The following is a 22315-nucleotide window of genomic DNA, read 5'->3' on the forward strand; positions in this document are numbered from 1 at the left end:
TTTTCGAGCGGTACATACAAGCGAGCATAGCGAACATTTCCCTCTTCCATTTCTTTCCAATCAGTTGTTCATTTTCCTCATATCTTTTGTTGATACCACCACCGGGGCGTTCTTTTAGCCTCGAAGACATACGATAATCACGATCTGCACCATCATCATCATCATCATCATCATCATCATCATCACCAACTGTTGTTTTCCTGTTCCACCATTTACATCGGCTCTCCTCATCGAGACGCCCCTTAAAGCTTACAAGCAATCACATAAATACATATACATAGATATAATCGCTCACGCTAGGAGGAAAGTGTTTTGTTTCCTGTCGTTTTTGTTTTCCTTATTCAAGGCGCTCTCTCTCTTTACCCATCGCCGTGGTTGGGAAATTCTTCTAGTGGAATGCCATCGTTTACTGGTGTTGTGGTGGAGTGATCTCGAGTAGGTAGTAAGGCAGTAGGCGTTATTGTGCGTCTTGCTCCTAATCTAACGATTTGACCCCCTTCTCTACGAGGGCATCACGATGCGCGCTTTTCCCATCCACCTACTTCCATTGAATATACATTTTGAACGGTCTAGTCCCGTCATGTATAGATGAATATATAAGAATCATTTATCGTCTACTTATTTGATTCATTACCTTGTCCCGTCACAACTAAACGAACTTCCACGTCGTGCATGTCAAACCCTAACTTGTCACAATTTCTCAAGATGTTCGTATTACAAATGTCGTAATAATGCTTTACTATATGATGCGCGCGCTCGCTAAATGTACATACAACATCTGTATTGCATCTTCGCCCTGCATAGCAACAGAAGGACCCAATCCTACAGCTGGGATATCAATACAAAAAACCAGAGGATATGTACATATTCCCAATCGTCAAGTCGTCAATACATTATTCCATCACCACACTCGCCATTTTTCCAAGGCAGAAAATCTCCCAGAGAGAAAGACCATTGTGCCCATCTAGGTCTGTCTACTTCGTAGCGATGACCTTAGCCTCGCCAGGATGCAGCAGGAACGGCGACGCCGATCTGCTCCCGGTAGAAGCGACCGATCTGCTCTTCCTCCTCTTCTTCCTCGACGTGCTAGCAGCGTCGTCGTTATTGCTGTTATCGTCGTCCTGTTCGTCGGCGCTCTTCTCCTCGACCATCATCTCGCTTCCCGGCCTGCTGCCCTGCTCGCCGCTCCTCGACGACGACAAGCTCCTGAACCTCTGCAGCGGCGTCTTCCTGAACCCCGTGGTTCCCGCCGGCGACGTGGGCGCGGAAGCGGCCGACAGATCGTTGACAGCGCTGGACCCCTCCTTGTTGCCCGTGGCCTCGAGGTCAGACTGGGACTCCGCGTCCTTAGCCATGGAGGGCATGACGACGAGGTTCTCGAGCCAGCGGCGCGCGAGGTGGCGCTTGACTCTGCTCCAGAAGCCCAGCGCCTCGTCGCCCTGGTCCCATTTCGCAGCGACGGTGGTCTCCGGGTTGAACCAGCGGGTGATGAGGCGCCACTTCATTGCGGACCAGCGGCCGACGGGCACGATGCCCTGGCGGGGCCCGCGCCGCGTCCACAGGTTCGGGTGGTCGTTGGAGAAGTCGAAGAAGAGCGACTCGTAGACGCCGCGGCGGAGGGTGTCCTGGCGCTTCGCGGTCAGCGTGTGCTTGATGCCGTACCAGCAGATGAGGACGACGGCGAAGAGCGGGAAGATGCCGATGAAGAACCACTTTATGCTCGGGTTCTCCTCGAACGTGTCGACGTTCATGCCGAAGAAGCCCGTCGCGAAGGTCAGGGGCAGGAAGATGAAGGTTATCCAGGATAGGCGCCACATGCTGAGGCCGAGTTGGTTCGAGATGCGCGCGTCGCGGATCCCGACGGATTTGTACATGAGGTCTGAGAGGTTGGAGGTGGGTTTCACGATGCCTTCTTCGTGGTTCTTGGTCAGGCGGTCCATTTCTTCGGCGGAGCCGGCGAGCCACGGTTCGTCGGCTGTTGGGTCGTAGGTTACGACTTCCTTGAGGTTCTTTTGCATCTCGGAGATGATGTCCACGTGGATGTACATCAGCCGCTCGACTTTGAGCCACAGGCTGGAGTTGGTCCAGAGCTCCGGCGCGCGGGATTCATCGGCGGGGTTCTCGTAGATCTTGTCTTCGAGGATGCTGACGTGGGCTTCGCAGAGGTTGAGATACTTGTCCCAATTCATGGCTAGGGCTTTGAATATATCGCGGAGTATGAAATCCATACATTCGATGGCGAGTCGGTCGTCGTCTGATGTCTCTTCCGGTGGTAAGTAGAAAGTCAATCGCCTCCACCGAGATTCCACATCCTGTCTCGCACCGATCAACGTATCTCGCACCGAACCCGACTGAGAATGCTCGAACAGAATAATCGTGGTCCCATTGTCCAGCGTCTGCAACTTCGGGACATAGTTCACATCCGGCGCATTGTCGTCCGCGCCCTCATACTGCCTCTTAAGCCTCTGATACTCCTCGTACTCCTCCTCATCATACGGATTCCTAATATCCGGATCCATAGGCCTCCCCGGCTCGCCATCGCTCATCTGGATATACACCGACATCCGCTGCGCATAGATATCATACCCATACGCCGGATTATCATTAGCATCAAAATGGTTCAACTCCATAAACTTCATCCCCTGATCATCCGAAATCCTCTTCTTGTCGTAGTGCCTCAGATAGTCCAGCCCAAACGCCGTCCTGCTGATCCCCCTCCACGGGTCCCGCTGCGCGCGGAACGTCTTACCGTGCGGGACGGGGCGGTTGGCGCGAACCTTGGGCTTCGTGTACTTGGCCCAGCGGCCGAAGTTGGTGCCGACGAGGTCGTCCGAGGCGTCGATGTTGAATTTCCGGAGGAGGAAGCGCGTCGCCCAGGAGGCGTTTTGCACGTGGATGACGCGCAGGGCCGCCTGGTGGGAGAGGTCGGAGTTCATGTAGAAGCGGCGGAGCTCGTGGATGTCGGAGAATTCCTGGGCGACGACTTTGCGGTGGCCCGCGGTGGTGTGTTCTATGGTTACATTCTTAGTTGGTGTTCTGTGTGGATGCGGTTTTCTTGTTTCCCTTGCTTGCTGGGGGATTGTATGTATGTACAACAGACAGACAGACAGACGTCATGTGGGTCTCGACTTCGAGGACTATATATAAGGGGGGTGCAATCACATATCCTAACAAAAGTCGGATCAAACTCACCTTTATCAACATAATCAATCAACAGCACCCTCCCATGCTTCCAACTATCCGCCGTCCACCTATCATGCCACTCCAAATTCGGCGTGTCTTGTCGTCTAAGCCCATTCCCCTTCCGATTCCTCACCTCCGAAGTCCTAGGCTGCTGCCGCGGTGTCGAAGAAGTGGTGGTAGCGGTATTAGTGTTGGTGTTAGGAGTAGCAGTTGCGGGACGAGTGTCGAAAGATATGGATGTCACTTGCGGAGGAGGGTCTACAAGTCGTTCCTCCGTTAGCTGCTGCTGTTGCATTTGTCTCCTCATGTCTCTCCGCTCTCTAGGAACTGCTCTACAACTCTCGCTTTTTTTACTCTCCTGGCTGATTCGCCAGATATGCCTATTATCCGCCTACTAACAAGGACAGACAGGACAAGCTTTCAAGAAATTATGGAGAAGCCGGAACAGCGGTAGTTGTAGATCACGGAACTCGGGAATCTCAAAGAAAATGGGAATCATATATGGGATGGGTGGGTTTAACAAATAAAAAAAGAAGTCACAAACGTACGCGTTTGCGCCGTCCCACCGGCCGCGTGCTCCTCCTCGTGCACGACAGTAATAGGCGGAGGCGACAGCGACAGCGCGGGGGGAGGAGTAGGCTCCGTCGTGGCCCTCCTCAACGGCTGGTTCGGATCATTCTCCATCTCACTATCATCAATCCAAGAGAAACCCGCCGCAGAACGATTAAAACCGCTCTAATTCATACAATATTGAAGCTTGCTGCTGAAGCTGCGTCGGATGGGAATGAGGGACGACTAGAGAGCTTCGTCGTACGTCGTGGTGCCGAAACGTCCGCAATTCGCCGACCTATCCGTTCGCTGGGTAGTTTAAATGTTTAAGAGATAGGAAAGTTGGTTATGTTTGGCAAGGGAAGAAGAATTGGAAATGGGGGGACAAGGTAAGAGTTGCCAACGAGTTTCTCGGAGGGAAAAGGCTTGGGGTTGTGGGATCAGAGTGCCGATTTTTCCGCGATCATCTGCGTGCCCTTCTTTCGAAACATGGATGCTTGGATGGGGGGCCTTGGGGGGGGGGGGGGGGGTGCGAGGATCGTTGGTGAGATGACGATGGGGGTTACTTTGCTGGAACGAACGAACGATTGAACGAGAGGACAAATACACGCGTGGCGAACGTCGTGTACAAGAAGTCAATAACTATCGTGGCGACCCTCTGCGAACGACAAATCGCTGCATTTGCTGGCTGGATAGTACCTTACATAGGGCTCTGGTGATGCTGCTGCGGCGCGAGCTCGCGAGCTCGCGTGATAGAACCCAACGCGGATCCCTGACCTCAGATCTTCCACGGCGCCCAACGACATCACTCGTTATGGACGCCTGGCGAGGATTACATAGAAACCGGTGAGTCGGTGTCCCGTATGAAGATATCACATGCACCAGAACATTGATCAGGAAACTCGATGGGGAAGAAAAGTCAGGCGTGAGAATTGCATATGCTTTCAGGCCCCCTAAATACGAAGTCATGAATGTGGAAGTGTTCATCAATTTCTTCTCAATTCGTGGATTTTGGTTTGCAACAGATGACAGTATGTCTTTCTTGAGATGAGGTCTTTCAAAATATACGAACGGCGTCCATAAATCGCACCGAATACAATACATGTAACTATGTGTATGGACAGGTACACGCATGGTAAGGCATAAACATACCTAACATGTCAACGGCAAACTCGTAAGACATCGAACTTACAACTCCGTTCTCGGCTCCCAACATTGACATCCGCATGGTGTGTAGATTGTAGTCATGTGTACACCATCCATCATTCATACCTATTTCTTCATGTATACCGAACGGTCTCGTCATGGACATGATCCGAAGGTCAGGCTCACGTGTGTCGAACCTGTGCAGTGGTGGTCTTAGAAAGTCACATATCTACACCATATATCTTCAAGATTATTTATATATCTATTCATACATAAGGGAATAGTAACCTAATAATGACAAACGCAATAAAAATAAGAGGAGGATTGGAATGAATTATGGACAATGATTTCACATTTTATCGTCTACGCATCTCATGTACCTTCCAAACCTTAGGATGACAAAATGGTCATCACTCCATAACAAACAGCATCACCAACCACCTCAGTCAAAGGATTTTACCCTCGTCCATTATTTAGAGGGGGGAAGGGAAAGGAAATGTTCAAATTGTTGATGTACATAAAATCTACCTATCTTGTATCTTAAATCTAAATTTTTTAAAAAACTTAGCCTTAAAGACTGTTTGATGAAGATAAATTAATAATTATATAAAAGTAATTGGAAAAGCAAAAAGTTACAAATTATAGATAAGGGATCAATTATAAGAAGAGAGAATAGAAGAAGAATATAAATATTACATTTATATAGCCCTTTCTATTCTACGTTTTCGTTCTATCTTGTCTTCGTAAGGGATGTAAGGTAGATAGATGCATGGCGACACGCACGCCCGAAACACTATGAAAGCTCATACTATCTCTCACGTCAACACACAACGTTTAGAAGGAAAACAAGATATGATTATCGGTCCTTCGACCTGATGTTGATGTTGTTTTATTTCTGTGTAGGTGTATACATGCCGTCTTTAACAGATAGTACATTATCATCGACTTCCCCTTTGTTTCGCGAAAATGTGTACATAGATGGGGACGTATAACATACAACCACCATTTGTGGAGAGCCTACTCCCGCCATTCAACTAATCCAACACGAGACGACCAAAAAAATCCCGTTGGCATAGTCATGTCAATGTCGTTCCGTCATGAAAGCTATTCCATGTCTCGTTATGTATGTTCGTGCCAGGTCGTGATATGTACGTTTACAGCGCTATCGACGCTTTTACCCCCATATATGTAACTATATCTACATCTATACGCAGTCGCACTGTCTGGATTTTCGCCAGACCAGCTAGGTTGTAGCGTGGGTGTCTTCATAACCTCCCACTTCAATCCCTCCATATCGTTTTTTTGACTCTGAAGGATGAGCGTTTGAGGGGGGGGGGGGGGGGGGGGGGGGTGTGGGATGTCTGATGTACATCATGTATACATACACCCCACACACATGACGTTATTTGGAAGTGGGTAGTATTTACCGTCCATTTCGAGTTCACTTCGTTTCCCCTCGCGTAGGAATGAATTCAATTTTCCCCCACTCACCCCTTTTTCTTCCAAAGACGCCTGTGCTTTGGAGTTTTGATGTCCACGACGAGACAACGTCGAATTCACGCCAGTCTAGTCATCACGCATGACGACGATAGCCAGTGTTATCTGGCGGCCTTGCTCGTAAACATCCCGTACACGCTATTTTGGCCCTCTGGCGCGAGTCTCAGCGTCGACGACGCGAAGCGTGATTCGGGGAGTCTGATGTCTGCCTTTACGGACTCGAGAACCCTTCAAGAACACCCGTTAGCAACAGACCATCAAGCAAACTTGATATAAATCAGGGGAAGATGATAGATGATGAATGACTTGAGGCGAGGTAAGAGGAAAAAGGGGAAGAACTCACCACTCCACAGAGACAAACCTTACCCCCTTCCCGCCCGTCCTCTCGATCTCCCTCTGGATCTTGCTCGCCGCGAGACCGCCGCCGGAGCCAGAGCCGCTGCCGCGGTGGGAGATGGGGGTGCCGAGGACGACGTGGGTGACGGTGCGGCGGCCGAGTGCGACGGAGGTGGTGGCGCCGCGGGTGGCGAGCAGGCGCTTGAGGTTCTGGTCGGAGATCAGGGGCGCGGTCGAGCCGTTGATGTACATGCAGAGGCCGGAGAAGATCTGCTTGGGCTGCGCTGGGGAGGAGGGGGATGGGGGACGTTGGGCTGGAGGTGATGTTGATGTTGACGAGGGGAGGTGGTGGTGGTCGGGGGGTGGGAGGACGATGTCCTTGTCGTTGATATCGAGGGTATGAGACTCTCCCTCCTGCGAGGACGACTTCGTTTGCGACTCTCCCAGCGGTGCTAGCGACGTTCCAGACGACACCTCCACGCCGTCCTTCTTCCTCCTCATCATCTCCTCCTCCTTCTCCCCCGCATCAACGCACCTCCTCTTCCTCGCTCCCCAAACCTCAACCAAACTCCTCTGCCCCCCCGTCCTCAACCCGCTCGCACCCCTCTCCCACCCGCCATTCGCCAGCCTCCCATCAATGCCAAACCCCTCGCTCCCCGCACCCACCGTGTCAGCGACACGCCTTCCTCCGCCGCGCCCGCTGCTCCTGAACTGCTCGCCGAGCTTCCGGTTGCGGCAGTCGCGCCACGACGTCGATCCCGACAGGCGGTTTTCGGCCCGTTGGTGCCCCGTCGAAGATGAGTTCCAGGGATCGAAGAAGGTGCGCGTGGGAGGCGCTGCTGTCTTGATAGTAGCAGTCGTGGTGGTGCATGGTTTGGGCAAGCTTGCTTTTGTAGTGGGCTTGGCGGGGGGTTGTTGCATAAAAGATGAATTCGAGGTGATGTTGTTGATGTCCTGGTCCTTGTCTGGGGCGATGGTGATACCCCCGGGTGGGGGTGAAGTTATTGTCGAGAGGAGGGAGGAGGAACAGGATCCAGGATTGTGATGTAAGCGGGGTTTCATGCACGAGCTATCGTTACTGCTACTGCGGTTGTGGTGCGATAATGATGATAATGATGATAGTGATGATGCAGGGACCGGGTCTGTGTGCAACGACGTTGAAGATTTCGATGGGGTTGTCGATATCAGAGGTGATGATATAGCTGTAGTAGCTGCTCTCGGGGAATTTGCTGCCGCGGAGACATGGTTGGAGGCATGGTGAGGAGTCCTGGAGTTGGGCAGTTGTTGACGAGAAGGAATAGAGCGTGAGGCAGATGCTTGCTTGACCCTTGTGCGAACTGCTGCAACCGCCTGTTGCTGTCCCGAGGGAGGAGGGTCGAGATCGTCGAGGTCCATGACCAGGTAGCTATTGGAAGGTGGGGTGTTGTTGTAGCTTGGGCTCCGTATACAGTAACACAAGTAATACTAGAGCTATGAGCCATGAGCTACAATTGGAACGACACAAGTCTATGACAGGGACGAGTATTGAGGAGCTAGATGTGGCGTCGGAGCGTGCCTTGCAGCTATCCGAGGCGGTGTGGTGGCAATTCTTTCGACAACCCTAACCTTGCCCTGCCTGCCCTTGTCCCGTTCTGTCTTGTTTGCTTTCCCTGGTCTTCTTGTGTGTATGTACAAATACTGTACAAGTCTTAGTTTGCTGTGCGGGTGCTTGTCAGATGTGATAGTGACCAGATCTGTACATACCTCGTACAAATACGCAGACGATAAAAGGCGAAGCGGGCGCGCGACGTGACGAAACTTGCCTGCGGGCTTCCGCATGGGCCTACCTTCGCCTCGCCTCGAAGGAAGATCCTCGATAAATAATCCTGTACACCTCCACCCTATATTTGATCTTCCTATTATCGTGATGTGACCAGGACCTCGCTCTAGCAGAGTCAAGTCTACGCGCGATAACGGTTTTCGTCCTGTTCCGATGGGTGGATACACGAGGTTCGCGATCTAGGCAGGTGAAGCCGTCATCAATAATAGTTCGAATCGTGGTCTGCTTTGCTTTGTTCGCCTCGTCCTCGTTGCTGGGGTAATAGTTACTTTAATCTATCTACCAAGTGACCAGACCAGACCAGACCAATAACTTCCTTTGTCACCGTTTCGCTTCAAATCACACAGTCTCGGTCTGCACCAAGTATCTAGCCGTCACATTCATTCATTCATTCATTTCACAGAACACCCAAGAGTATGCATTTCTTTGTAGCGGAACATCTTTTTCATTAAACGTTTTTTGTTCATATCGCATTTGACATTATTCCAGTGTACAAAAAGATTTGAGTCGTAATAATCCACAATATAAGCGACGTGATAGAGTACTGTCCGGAGACAAACCCACGTCTCAACACCAAATCAATATTGGTGCGAATCGAATGATACCTTGTGTGTCCAAGGAAACGCCCGTAGTCCATGCATCATTTACCCATAACTCCGCCTCATGACCCATAGTGAAAAACCCTAATGCAATGGAAAAAAGAAAGAATACCCAGTGGATATGTCGATGCCAAGGCACAGCAATGCGACGACTGGAAAGCTTTTTCGACTCGTGAGAGTATTGTCTCTTCAAACGCCAACCATATGATGAGTGCAAAAAAGATAAGAACCGCCGCGCAATAGAATCCTGGGTGTACGAGACCAAAAAGTCTGGATCTCGTTGGAGCATCTGCTCCGCTTTGATGATAATAAAAACAAGAAGAAGAAAAAAGCAACGGAGGTAGTTTTGTGTATTTGCATGGCAGGGGTGGGAAAGAGGCAGTGTCTTACCAGAAAGGAAATCGAGATCCCGATCCCTGTGCAGACCTGCGCACTGTGCTGCCGAACCCCAGCTGAGTCGTAAGAAAAGGAAAAGAAAAGAAAAGAAAAGGTGGCAATATGAGCCAGAATCCGTACTGGTCAGTAACCGCATCCAAGAATCGTGCCCTGACATCACGCCATATGCTTCGCGCTCTTTTGCGCCTGCGTCTGGTCATAGAGCTTTCGGTGTCGTTTCATCGCCTCTGCATCGAAGCCCATGGCATCGCTGCCTTTTCTGCTTCCACTAGTCAAGGAAGTTGAGCTAGCATTTGCGGCCCGGAGGCCACCAAGGTTTGCGAATGAGCGGGCCTTCTTGAGGGACTTCTTGCTTTTGTCGCCAGGGATGGGGATTTGATCGACGGCAGCGTGCCTCTCCACTTTGACAATTTCCTCTACATCTGGCCTCGTCTTGACACGCATGCGCTTGAACTCTCTCGTGATGCGCTCGAGCTTGCTCAAGCCCTTGTGGGCTTGCAACGCCTCGTTGGGCATGTTCGGGAGTACCTTGTCTGCGGTACTGTCGATGGTGCTTGGCCTGCGCTCGGATCCAAAGCTGACTCCAGAGTCTGTCTTCTTTCCTTTCCTCTCACCCTCTGCCGGTGTGAAGGTCTCAATGCCGGTAGTTGCAAGGCAGTCATCGATCGTATTCTTGGCGACACGAAGATACTTATCAACGGACCTCTGCACGGGATACCAGCCATTGGCGTCCTTTTCGCCCTTGCCGAACATGACGATCTCTTGGAGGACTCGAGGGCCCCTCTTCTGGACACGCCCAATGTACTCGAAAAAGCAATCACGTTCCTCTTTCAAGGTAGAGGCTTGCAACAAGGGCGAGGGGAGCACAGAGTTGCCACTGGGCGACTGAGGAGGCAGAAGAGTGTTGAGCATGGCGAGGCAGTTAAGTTTGTTGAATGGCTGAATCGAGAGTTCATTGATCATGATCTGTAGCCGATTAGCAAACACGCCCATCTATGGGAGTGGTATGTGGTTCGAAGTGACTCACCCAACGGCGCAGAGTAAGGTAGATGTGAGCGTAGTACGTCTCTGCCTTCTTGTTCTTTCCCTGCATATTCTTTGCCCAGAGGGCGACGCCAGGATACTTATCAGCCACTTGCTCAATGTCGTCTTCGAAGTTCTCCAAGTTAATTCCAAGCCTCTCAAAGGCGGCGATGAACTCCTTGCACCTCCTCTTCTCCAGATCTCGCAGATAGTCCAATGCAGTCAGGGCCTGAGGGAAGTCGACCAACGACAGGTCAGGATGAAAGCAGCGAGAGACGAATGAGATGATGAAAGGCGGGGGAAGAGAGTTGGTTTGGGACGGAAGCGATCCAATGTGGTTCATGAGTTGAGAGGTAAAATCCATGGCCGAAGACTCGGTATCATTCCATGCCATCTGGCCAGAGACGGGTGACGCACTGCCGGAATTGGCAGAGTAACCAGAGGTTGTCGAAGTCCGAGTGGAATCCCTTGGGAGAGGCTGAGCGCGGGGGTTGCAGTTGAGAGTGTACATGGTCCGTAGTGGGATCTCATAACTACCGGGATATTGCAAGACATGTTCGAGAATCATGTTGAAGGATGAAGTTGCAGACGTTGCTTTGGAGTGATTGCGAGAGTGAACCGATGACATGTCGGTTCGAAGAGGGACGGCACGAGAAGAAAACGTGCCAATTAATGGAAGGGAGGAGCTGGAGCTGAGGCTGCTGAAAGCAAGCTACAGTTACGTAGTCCCGGAGGCAGGGCGAGAAGTCGCTGTAACGGTTTATGCTCGATGAGGGTCGAGGCCTGTTCGGTGGATCCAGGGAGGCCCTTGCTGGTGGAGCACGTGGCCCGGCAATGACAGAGCCGCGAGGTCGAGTTACGGTGGAATGATGGATTGAGTGAGATATCCGTCGATGTTTGTAGTTTTAAGTCCTGGTCAGAGGTTGGTGTGGGGGGAGGAAAATGAACGTTGGTAGTGGTGTTTTTTGTTGTTGTTATTGCTTGTGGTTGGGTGTGGGGGTAGAAGTAGTGGTGGTGGTGGTGGTGGTGTTGGTGTGTAAGGCAAAAAAAAGGAAAAAGGTGAGAGTGGCCAAAAAGGAAGGAAAGGGTCTAGCCACACACACTACACAAGAGCAAAGGCGAAGCAATAATGGTAGGCGAGTTGGACTGACTCGAGTAGGAGCAAGACACAAGAAGGAGAGGGGGATGAAGATGAAGATGAAGATGCAACAGAGGTGGTAACAGGACGACAATGAAAGGTGAGTAGGAGAGAGAGGGATAGTTGGATGTTATTGTATGGATTGGATGGGACCGATGGGTGGTGGACGGTGGATGGTGGTAGATGATTGTAATGGGTAATGGTTGATGCCGCTTGATGGTTGGGTAGGAAGGGTACCCCGGCCCCGAACGTCGGTGCGCGCAAACGGCTTGCCGTGGGACCTGGTCTGGCACTGCCTGGGTAATGTGGTGTGGTGTGCTATGGGCGGGTTCTAGGTTCGCAGACGCGACGGATAAAGATTGAATAAGAATAACGAGGACAAACGACTGAATCGATAAGGATGATGATCCCTTGGCTGTATACAAACGATAACAAGGAGGAAGGATGAGAGAAAGGCGAGAGTTGAAGTCAGACAGACAGAGGATAGTGGTGTAGAGTTGGAGAGAAAGTGGAGGTTGATAGGCGATGGTGACGGTGATGACCAACTGACCAGAGGAGGTATAGAGGGAGAGGAGAGGGAGTGTAGAGGTGAGATGAGAGGGAGGAAGGGAGGATGAAGAAGGAGGATGAAGGGATTGAAGGTTTTTTTGTTGTTATGGATAGTGAGTAAGTGAGTAATAACCAAGTGAAGAGAACGAGGACGTGAGTTGATCCTAGATGGGTTTAGAGAGAGAGAAGGAGAGAGAATAACTAAGGGAAAGAGCAGAGGGTAAGGGTAAGTTCGCGCGTCTGCACCTGCATCGACCGTCTAGGTAGGGTAGGGAAGGGACTGTCTACTGTGTACTGTCGACTCCTCCTGCATCGACTCCTGCATCTGCACATCTGCAAGCTACCACTACCATTGCAACATTTTCGTGCTCTTTTCTTTTCTCGTCCTCGTCTCTTCTCGTTTGGTCCTCTGGGCATGACAGGGAAGGCTAGGGAAGTGCAGGGTAGTAGAGGATTCAGGGAAGAGGGCGTGGTCAGGTATGGTTAAGGGCCGTAAGGTTTGGTAGGGAAGAGGGAAGACGGCAGGGATCATGGCCATCTGGCTGCATGTGCCTCTTCACCACCATCACAGATTCACAACCACCACCAGCCCACTCACAGTTCACTTCACTACTGACTATCCCGTAACTATCCAGTAACTATCCAGTAACTATCCACAAGTCCACTAATCCACTCTTGATGACTACTTTCACTACTTTCATTATTATTTTCACTACTTTTGATTACTTCCGACTATCCCCACTAACACTAAGACGAACCACCACCACCACCACCAACGCCCGCCTAATCCACGACGCGTCTTCCCCGTGTGCCCGGTGACAAGGATCACTACAGGTATGTATTTGTACATCACAGTACCCACAACACAAACGCCCCGTCCGCAAACACCCTTACCTAGACTCTACCAGTATCTTCTACAAATCCTACTCTCTATCTCAATCCTAATCAGATACCGTTGCTGCATCACACAGTAAGTAACAGTAGCAGCAAAACTGGAGTCTGGACGTACCTGAGTCCTGTTCCCTCGCATGTGCCATGTGCCATGTAGGTACATGTAGGTACCATGTGCCATGTGCATATGATGTACGGAGTAGGCATAGCTGTGATAGGTACCTTGTACCTGGTACACAAGAATCAATACAGCTCCTGCTCACTTGTGCGGTACTTGTACAACCCCAGTTCACATAATAATTATCGTGATGCATCGTCACCGTTGCAACTTGTACCCCCACCATATGAGCAATCCAATACTGCAATTCCATCATAACGTATCTGCTGTAGCTAATTGAGCCTCCTTATCTAGCTACTTCAATGTACATGTTTTATTCCTCGACCACAGAGTACTACTCGACAATTCAACTGCTTAATGAGACTCGAATCGATTGTTCGAAGTAAGACATCCCCCTCCCCCATCGGCCACATGCAGCCCCGATGCACCACCTAATTCTACCCTTTGGTCTAACCCAACATTGCCCCTCCCTCCACTTCCTTCCCCCATCCCCATCCCCATCCCCATCCCCCTCACGCGGTCCTGTCCTCCTGCAAACTGCAAACTGCAAACACTGCACATCCCCCAATTATCATCAATCCCCTCCTCAAAGGCCCAAACCATCCTCCTTTGGATACGGTCGCCTTTTATCCACGACCATTCGATCCTGGTGATTTTTCTTCCTCCACCTCATTTTCTCACTTTCTCTCCTTCCTACTCGTCGTCTTTTCCTGCAAGGCCTCTCCGTTAAAAAGCCTTTTCGTTGACCCCTCCCCAGCTTTACCCTACAAACACTCTCCGTACCCTCCGTTCTCTTCGCCCACATCTACTTGTACATACGCGCGTACATGCTCCTACATACATACAAACCATCTGATTACCCAAGAAGAGCAACAATCTGACCACAGTTGCGGCCGTGGCTGCTGATGCGGCTGTTCCCTCCCACCAATCCAAGTCATCATGCTCGTCCGTCTTCAGTGCTCACTACTCCTCATTCCGTCTTCCTTTCCCTTCTTCAAGTAGCTACTGGTGTAAGTGACAAGGATACATAGGGTCGCCTAAACAAGGCCCCGGCGGGTGTGTGCGCCAGCTCGCCAGCTCGCCCAAACGGCGCCCGTAGCTCCATCAAGTGCTAGCCCGCTTCTCTTTCCTTGCGGCTGTCGTTCCGCCTTGGAGTCGCGCCTGTTGGCCTCGCACCCTCGCTGATCTACTCGTAACCTTCGGTAGCCCGCCCCGCGACCTACTGTGTACTCGTACTCCCATGTTACTCTTACTCGTGGTCTCTACGGCGTAGCTACCTGCGAAATCCGTCCTACGCGATCAACTCGTTCTAAACTGAATTTATACTTCTCAGCTCACGACTGAGTCCGCCGCATGGGCCCCATCTACACTTTCAACTCGTGAACATGCTTCGCCTTACCACGAACTGAATCGATTTAAGGTTTGCGCTCCCTTGCAATTATTCATGTGGCACAGCAACACCTCGACCTAGATCCCGCTGTTGCTGTTTCTCCTACTCACCTCCCCTCAAGCAATTGTTAATCAACCTGCAACACAATTCCACAGCACCTGGGGTAATGTCGACTGCCGGACGGAGCGACCCTCTCCATTCCGTCTCCTGCAGACGGGAAACGAACAACAAGACCACTCAATCCCGCATACCACGCATACAATTCCCACATCAACCCGACCAACCACAACCCACCAAGTCTCAAATACTCAAGAGAAAATAACAGAAAAGCATGCACATGCAAAAATATCAACAACCGGTCCAATTGCGTCAATTCGCCGTGAAAAGAGTTTATAGTAACACCACACCCCAACCCTCACACACATCTGTAGTAGCGTAGCCCCCCCCCGTAAATACATACTTAGTTTCGCTTTTGTCGAAAGCTTGCATGAGCCGCCAATGGTAAGCTTTTGCTCGGTCTGGGCTTGGGCTTGCGCAAAGCAAAGCAAAGCAACAAACCACAGCATCGTCCAGCCACACACACACACACACTTACACACTCACGCGCACATGCAAACAAAGGTAGCCGACAATTCCACGGCGCATTTCCCTTTTCCATCCAACAAAGCAAGAAAGCAAGCCAAAAAAGAGTTTCAAGTTTCAGACCCTGATCTTCCCCGTATCATGTGGCCCATCCATCCAGCCCATCACAACATGTAAGGTTTTTTTTTTTTTTGAAACGGACGGCTCTAAACGTAAAAGACAAAGGACCCTGATTGAAGCTCCCCCCCAAAACTTAACCTGCATGACAAGCGAGAAGTTTAAAGAGAAACGAACGAAGAGATATAGTTTTGCCTCTTCCACGCCTCTTTTCTTCTCCCTTAGCTACCTACTTACCTAACCTATGAATCATGAAAGTCAACAAAACGCCATTTGACGATCGGATCTCCCGGCAGACGAAGAAGCTTCTTTTCGCCTTCTCCCTGGCTTCGCTGCTTCTGCCTAAAGTATAGAAAAAGGGCCGTAGGTTGTGGTTTGAGTGGCTTGTGCTTGCCATATCTACTATCTCTCACTCATTCAACTCGATGGCTAGGTAGGTACTCGTACAAGCGTCGGGCTTTTCCATTAGCCCTGGCGTTGGCGCTGGCGCTGGTGGGGGGCTGCAAGACGAGAAACCATCCGGTGAGCGTGATGTGAGGCTCTGATATGCAGGACATGCTTCGAGAGTCAAGACGCCAGTCCACTTGCTTTGCTACACCTGCCTGTCATGTCGATCCCGCCGGTGAAACTGCCAACGTCAACGTAAGAGTCACGTCTACGTCCCGACCCGATGCCGGCGCCGATGGTCCGATTCCGAGGGCGGGATATTGGACAACCGACTTGTCTATTGTTCTTTGATTCTCTCATTGTTGACTCTTCGGGTAGTTTTCCTAGTGTTGAACATTGTTTCGGACCGAGAGGATAGACGTCGGATGGCTTTTGTGGCAGTGATGTTGTACTGTGGTTGATTGATGTATGATGATGTTGGCTCACTGATACACACACACTTACATATATATATACTATACCCCTTACACCCCCCTAGTTATATCTACACGGAAATAGTAGTTAGTACAACAGACATAAAATCATAGACGCAACTCGCCCTGATGTGCTTGATCAGAAGAGGTACGAACGTCTAGTGAGGACCTCCTCGAGGTTCGAGAGGCGTGGGGAGGTAGTAGCCCGTCACTGGCATATCATTCTCAATTAAGGGGTGGGGGAAAGGGGAGGTGGCAGTGTTTAGGGTATCATATCATGTATTACATATTGCATGGTGGGAATAATATAGATCTACTGTTATGGTAATAGTGATGGTGATGGTGATGGTGATGAAGGAAGTTTTGCGGTTGGGTTGTCTGTTTATACTTGATGGGTTGTGGTAGGCGGTAGTTACCTGTCTATGAGGAGATTAAATAGAGTTATTTACGGAGAAGTTTAGTAGACTATACATGTATGTATGGATGCATGTGTATATGTCTGTACATGTCGGTATATACATAGCCAGTGTACTCACTTACGTGCAAAGTTTATACGGGTTCTTTCGACATCCAAGTAACAATGCAACCCACAAACCGACCAACCGATCGACTGAGTTGAGGGAATGAATAGCAAGCACGTCGCAATGAACGACATACATGCACCACCTCCTCACAGACATTGGAAGGTCGTTACCTAAACTATACCGTTGGTGAGTTTTGGGTCAGGTACCGCGTAACTAGCGGTGGTGATGTGGTCTCAGTTCACTCCATCCCTAGGACCAACCTACTCGAAAGCGTATTCTACTGAAATTACTAGGATCGGAGACATGGTCGCGATTACCCCTGCAGCGTGGATGGGGTTTCGGCGTTGGAAATGATACGCCTGGCTATGTATGTACCTATTCAACGGTCCTTTAGACGGGCCATTCTTAGTGAACTACAGTGGGTAGGGACGTCGGGTTGGCTGGCTGCTAGTATCATCATATACATTTTCACCTTAAAACAGCTTCATTACAGCGTATCAGAGGCTGTAGATGCACGTATTGCTCACTGTGTAAGCTACAAACGCTAGCAGGTGGCCAGCCACAGACGTGTCTACCCTCTCTACGCACAACGAGGCGTTCTACAACCTAGGATATCCTCTCACTCTCTCTTTCTTCTCCTGTCTAGTAAGCAGTGAGCAAGGGGACCTTTGGCGTATTGCATATTTAGTAGGTACAGTATATTCATCCCTCATGCAGCCTCGTCTGATCAAAGAAAAGAAAAAAGTCCCAGGTACGCGAGCAAAGATAGCGCCATGCGGTACCTGTTACTTCGTGCACGATTTGTCGTTTGTGGGACCGCCCCGCCGCTGAAGATTGGCGTTCTGTGGTTTATGGTATTGGAGGATGAGATGCTTGCGTTTGATTCGGCTAAGGGAATTAGATGATACGATGATGGTGGAGGCTAAGGTGGTGGTATGTAGGAATGTCCAGGGGGAATTTTTTTCTGATGTTTTTTTTTCTTTTGGTTATTTGTAAGTTGGGTACCTGGGAGGGATGACCATTGGGGGGTGGGTTAGTGGTTCGATCAAGGCGGCCCGCATCTGGGAATGCATCTAGATCGCCCAAGGATTCGGGTCTTTCCATGGGAATTATATGTCTCGCGATGGTGGAGGTCGTGGTTGTGATGGTGGTCTAAAGGTGCAGGTGGATTTATGGGTTAGTTGGGAAGATCCCGACGAACCAGTGATGGACCACCATAAAGGATTTGCAGAATGTAGAGATCAATTGGTGAGCATGAGCAAAACTCCCTTTGCGAAGAGTGACTCGAATCTCATCGACTTCTCAATTAAGAAGTGGTTCGAACGTGGAGAACTGTGGTCTGTGCATACATTGAACGAACGCATACACGGACGGACATGTCCCGTCCCGTACTCGTATGTTACAACGCGTATGCATCAGGAATTTTCTTTTTCAAAGCCCGTTACGAGTTCCAACGATCCTTCGATCCACAATCTACAACCCACAATTCCACATTCATTTCCACGCCGTTGGGATTTTGAAGAGGCCGAGGTCGAGCCGTCCCCAAATCATGACATATAATCGATAAGGTGACTCCACAAAGATCAAGTGGAATACCTTACCCGATTGTTGAGTGACCTAGAGATTTCTCGAACGAAACGATATGGGGGAAATTACATGAACATGGTCTTGCGGTCTTTGGTCTTTCGTTGTGGGCGGGGTCTTCTCCGGATGTCGAGGATGGGGGTTCGTTGATGGCGTACTTACTTATCAGACCGACGCGTGTCCCAACGAACAGGAGAGTATACCTGGGGTCTAATTGGTTTCTCGCTTGCAGTTGAAGGACGGGAGGTGTTGGCAATGGATTCGAAAAAGGAACGGAATATGCGCCTGAGGTATTTGGTTAGTTAGCTGTAGGGCGAAATCCTGTAGAAAAAGGTGGTAGCGAGGCTCCAACGGACAACGGGATCTAGTCGTTTAAAGGCGTGGGCGTGGGCTTTCGTTCTATCGAAACCGCGACATACCGAGATTGCGGTTGACGGGTCCGTATCGCCAATGATCGGCCCCTCTTATTCGCCAATTTACGCGGCTGGTAAGCAAGAAAAACAAAAACAAACAAATAAATGAAAAACAAATAAATAAAGAAAAGTCGTAAATTGCCAATTCGGGGTGGAGATCAACTTCGACGCGTTTTGTAAACAATCGATATGCATCGCGATCATCGAGAATTCGCGTATGACACCGTCGTATAACAATTTCCCTCCATCGTGTGATTCGATGTAACGTGCAATGTCGAATCTGACCCGCCAGGCACAAACGAGGGCCGTTGGTGCAATTGCCACATATGCTATTCGATAATGATGTTGGCCAACAGCAAACCTCGGTGCTGCGAGCATTACTGGCCAGGCGAAAAATCGTGCTCACCGTGGCTGGACTCGGGAGCCACTTGAGGCGCCCAACACTTGTGTACCTTGCGCTACCTCAGTGGTCGTGCTCGCGGCGCAATGCGGACACATCCCATCCGTTCCCGACCGAAGAAAATCGAAGCGAGCCCAACAGGATGTGATTCGTCGCTCTCGTGCTTTTGCATAGATATTTCGGTCCGTTGTAGATGAAGACCCAGAGGGATGGATAGGGATGTTCCCCGGTGGGGGCTGTTCACCGGAAGCGACAGTGCGATATCGCGGATGTAGATCACTTCCTCGGAAGGTCTGCAATTGGGGATCGTCGAGGACGCTATTTGGGGCTTTTTTTGTAACTCCGCTTGGTCAAGAGAGAGCCGAGAGATGGGCTCTGAAGATGTGTGTAGTTTTGGAGTAGTCTGGTGGAGACATGGTGGATTATGGATTGTAGATTCTCATTTGCTGTGAGAGCTGGCAAACGGATCCATGCCTACATCATTGTTGGACAGATGAAGAACATCCCATGGATGGTGATGACAATGAGCATGCTAAGTGAAGCGAGATGTTCCTATGATAGTCCAAAGACAGCCCCAGTAGTACAAAGTGTATGTCTGTCGCACAATGTAGTGTAACATTTGTACGGAGTATGTGTTGTCTCTATGGTAGGTCAACGTCAAATGGTAGGGCTCGGCTCGAGCTAGTAGCTTCCAAATGTTCAAGTGGAAGCACGTGATGAAGGCTTGAATGAACAATTCCGAGTTTGATCAAGACCTCGATCTGTTTCGAGTGTGATGGAAGGTATATGATGTTGATGGCGATGAAAGGCTATTAGATAGTTAAAGGGAAAAGTTGGCATGTGGTCCGTCTTTCCTTTCGTTCCACCCCAGCAGCGGGCAATCACAGTGATGGGACAAGCAAAGCAGAGTGTGCTGATGTAATTCGATAGCTGGATGGTGTTAGCTTGATATCTTAGATAAGTGCCTGCGCTCGTTCAGAGCTACCAATTCCGATCATATTCCATGTTTACGATCGCAGTATTATTTGTTCTTGGTGAAGAACTTGTGTAAGTGGTTGGCGAGAGAGTGGGTACGGAGTGCATCGCCAACGTCATCCGTGATGAGTCGTCGATAGGGCGCGCCAAGACATTCATTGAAAGTTCGAATTGGTATGTGACTGGCTTTGTACAGCAGCGTCGAATAGTAATCGTCGGATGAGTCATCGATCTCTGTAGACATAAAATGCGATGCAGGGTACTAGACGACAATGGAACCATAAAACATTGACATTAGCGAATACGCTTCACCATCAAGAAAATGTCATCAAATCTGTCTGAAGTAGACTTCGTGACGGTGGACGTCTTTACGCAGACGAGGTACGAAGGCAATCCACTTGCAATCGTCAAGATACCCGAAGGCACCTCCTTGACCCAGGACCAGAAACAAGCAATTGCCCGAGAGTTCAATTTGTCAGAGACAACCTTCCTCCACGAGAACAATGGGGATGAACTTTCGTGGACCGTGGATATCTTCATGACAAACGCGGAGCTTCCGTTCGCTGGCCACCCGACAATTGGAACTGCGTGCCACGTTTTGTCCAACGTTGCACAAGCTCGCAAGCTCAATGGGAAATTCGAAGCGCAATTCCAGATCAAGGCCGGTCCAGTAGGGCTGCAATATGATGTACAGAAACAGACAGCGCGTGCATCCATTCCACATGATTTCCATATCCATAAGCGGCAATGGAAGCTGGAAGAATTGTTGGAAGTCCAGCCCGGGTTAGCAAGAGCATACGAACGAAAGGAAGTCAATCTCAAGCCGGAATATCCTATCGTATCAGTTGTCAATGGCATGGCCTTTGCCTTGGTCGAAGTCGAAGACGAGAGAGCGTTAGGATTGGTCTCTACGTCCTCTCGAAGCCTATCCGTACCGGGGTTAGACGAAGGCTGGGACAAGACCTTCGTGGGTTCCTATTTCTTCACACGGTCTCCAGGCGGGAGTGATGGGACGACAAGATTGAGAACGAGGATGATTGAAGGCACTCTCGAGGATCCTGCGACTGGCAGCGCTGCAACTGATTTGTCGGGATACCTTGCCATGGTGGAGGGACGCCCAGGAGAAACGCGGAGGTATGCGATCACACAAGGTGTTGAGATGGGCCGTCGAAGTGAGATTGGTGTTGAGGTTGTCTTGAATGATGACCGCGGAGTTAGGGATGTCTACCTCGAGGGGTCTGTCATCCAGGTTATGTCAGGACGTTTGACGGTTTGAAGGCCTGACGGCATTGCTATGACGACCAGCAATGCTTGCCGCCATTTTCTGGGCGTCGCAAACGTACGATGTACCGACAGAGCTGTCGAATAATGTTTGTCTAGAGCCTACGGGCTTTCAAATCCAAGTTTGCGAAAAGGAGAGTCATGGTTGCACCTTGGTAGGACTTGGCTTCGTTCATTCGTTAGCTTCTAGTATGGAAATGTAGCGACGACCCCGCAAAGGGGGATCTCCACTGGCCGTCACCTGTAATGCTTGTAAGCTGCTGTGGAACAGCAATGGGAGAGTTTCTTCCATGTTGCTGGGTTCGCGTGCCGACTCTACCTGGGAAAGTCGTGACAGCTACTGTGTAGTAGATACGCCGAACAATTGTGGAGCTGTGAATGTCAAGATATTGGCACCGAGGACATGCCGTTCCGAACAGATGATCAATGTTCTAACCTGAAGAAGTATGTTGGCTGCCTCAGGTATCGTACCGTTTAGGAATTGGGGCGAAACAAGATGTGTCTCTGGAAGCTGGTCGAGACTAGTCCTATCAAAAAAGGGGATCTGCAGGTGCATAAGTTGGTAACTCGGATCCTCAGTGAAATGGTACGATTATTAGAAGTCACCGTGCAGCTTGCTAGGGAGAAATTGTCGGAATGCCAGCAGCCGGCAGAGCACATGAATGGAGGGACTACGATATCGCGACTGCTATATGGCCGGAGACAAGACTTTCCTGAGGCGTTGAAGCAATAGCACAGCAGACAGCCACTGCCTGGTACACCTAACTAGTTACTCACCTCCTTTGATACCATAATCAAAGGCACAAGAAAAGTTTCAGCCTGGGAACATAGGCGGAGACGCAATTGAGTCCCACTTGTTGCTTCGCCGCACTACCTACTCACCAAGACGTTCGTTCATCGCTTGGACGGCAGCAGGTTGCAATATGTGGTCCTCCTTGAGAGGAG

The 22315-nt window shown here is 50.2% G+C and overlaps 5 protein-coding genes across 5 annotated transcripts; 2 read left to right on the forward strand and 3 right to left on the reverse strand.

The window, feature by feature from the left end:
* Positions 1–715: 715 nt before the first annotated feature.
* Positions 716–4262, reverse strand: BU24DRAFT_426001 (uncharacterized protein). Its single transcript, XM_033528877.1, has 3 exons — positions 3732–4262; positions 3193–3441; positions 716–3010 (listed from the first exon to the last, which is right to left on the reverse strand). Exons 1-3 carry the CDS (start codon positions 3865–3867, stop codon positions 975–977), a joined length of 2421 nt encoding a protein of 806 aa, XP_033380504.1. The 5' UTR covers positions 3868–4262; the 3' UTR covers positions 716–974.
* Positions 4263–6476: 2214 nt separating this feature from the next.
* On the reverse strand, positions 6477–7632 carry BU24DRAFT_353048 (uncharacterized protein; the record flags this gene model as incomplete). Its single annotated transcript, XM_033523763.1, has 3 exons — positions 6477–6603; positions 6719–7137; positions 7243–7632. The coding sequence occupies 3 exons, from the start codon at positions 7630–7632 to the stop codon at positions 6477–6479; spliced, it is 936 nt and encodes a 311-aa protein (XP_033380505.1).
* A 1792-nt stretch (positions 7633–9424) lies between these two features.
* On the reverse strand, positions 9425–11333 carry BU24DRAFT_271274 (uncharacterized protein). Its single transcript, XM_033522592.1, has 2 exons — positions 10553–11333; positions 9425–10491 (listed from the first exon to the last, which is right to left on the reverse strand). Exons 1-2 carry the CDS (start codon positions 11174–11176, stop codon positions 9682–9684), a joined length of 1434 nt encoding a protein of 477 aa, XP_033380506.1. The 5' UTR covers positions 11177–11333; the 3' UTR covers positions 9425–9681.
* Positions 11334–13128: 1795 nt separating this feature from the next.
* Positions 13129–13530, forward strand: BU24DRAFT_426005 (uncharacterized protein). The gene has a single exon (XM_033528878.1). The coding sequence runs from the start codon at positions 13299–13301 to the stop codon at positions 13500–13502; it is 204 nt and encodes a 67-aa protein (XP_033380507.1). The 5' UTR covers positions 13129–13298; the 3' UTR covers positions 13503–13530.
* A 6788-nt stretch (positions 13531–20318) lies between these two features.
* BU24DRAFT_426008 (Diaminopimelate epimerase-like protein) lies at positions 20319–21701 on the forward strand. The gene has a single exon (XM_033528879.1). It carries the CDS (start codon positions 20412–20414, stop codon positions 21363–21365), a length of 954 nt encoding a protein of 317 aa, XP_033380508.1. The 5' UTR covers positions 20319–20411; the 3' UTR covers positions 21366–21701.
* The last annotated feature ends 614 nt before the right edge of the window (positions 21702–22315 follow it).

This window comes from Aaosphaeria arxii, assembly GCF_010015735.1.
Source record: "Aaosphaeria arxii CBS 175.79 unplaced genomic scaffold BU24scaffold_8, whole genome shotgun sequence".
NCBI classification, from domain to species: domain Eukaryota; kingdom Fungi; phylum Ascomycota; class Dothideomycetes; order Pleosporales; genus Aaosphaeria; species Aaosphaeria arxii.

Excerpts from the sequence above, each read along its gene's own strand:
- BU24DRAFT_426001 (XM_033528877.1), bottom strand. The coding sequence starts at position 3,867 with ATGGAGAATGATCCGAACCAGCCGTTGAGGAGGGCCACGACGGAGCCT. Across the intron at positions 3,442-3,731 it reads CGGTGGGACGGCGCAAACGC|ACCCTCCTCCGCAAGTGACA; the intron begins GTACGTTTGTGA and ends AACGACTTGTAG. Across the intron at positions 3,011-3,192 it reads GATTGATTATGTTGATAAAG|AACACACCACCGCGGGCCAC; the intron begins GTGAGTTTGATC and ends ATGTAACCATAG.
- BU24DRAFT_426008 (XM_033528879.1), top strand. The coding sequence starts at position 20,412 with ATGTCATCAAATCTGTCTGAAGTAGACTTCGTGACGGTGGACGTCTTT.
- BU24DRAFT_271274 (XM_033522592.1), bottom strand. The coding sequence starts at position 11,176 with ATGTCATCGGTTCACTCTCGCAATCACTCCAAAGCAACGTCTGCAACT. Across the intron at positions 10,492-10,552 it reads ACCTTACTCTGCGCCGTTGG|ATCATGATCAATGAACTCTC; the intron begins GTGAGTCACTTC and ends AATCGGCTACAG.
- BU24DRAFT_426005 (XM_033528878.1), top strand. The coding sequence starts at position 13,299 with ATGTGCCATGTGCATATGATGTACGGAGTAGGCATAGCTGTGATAGGT.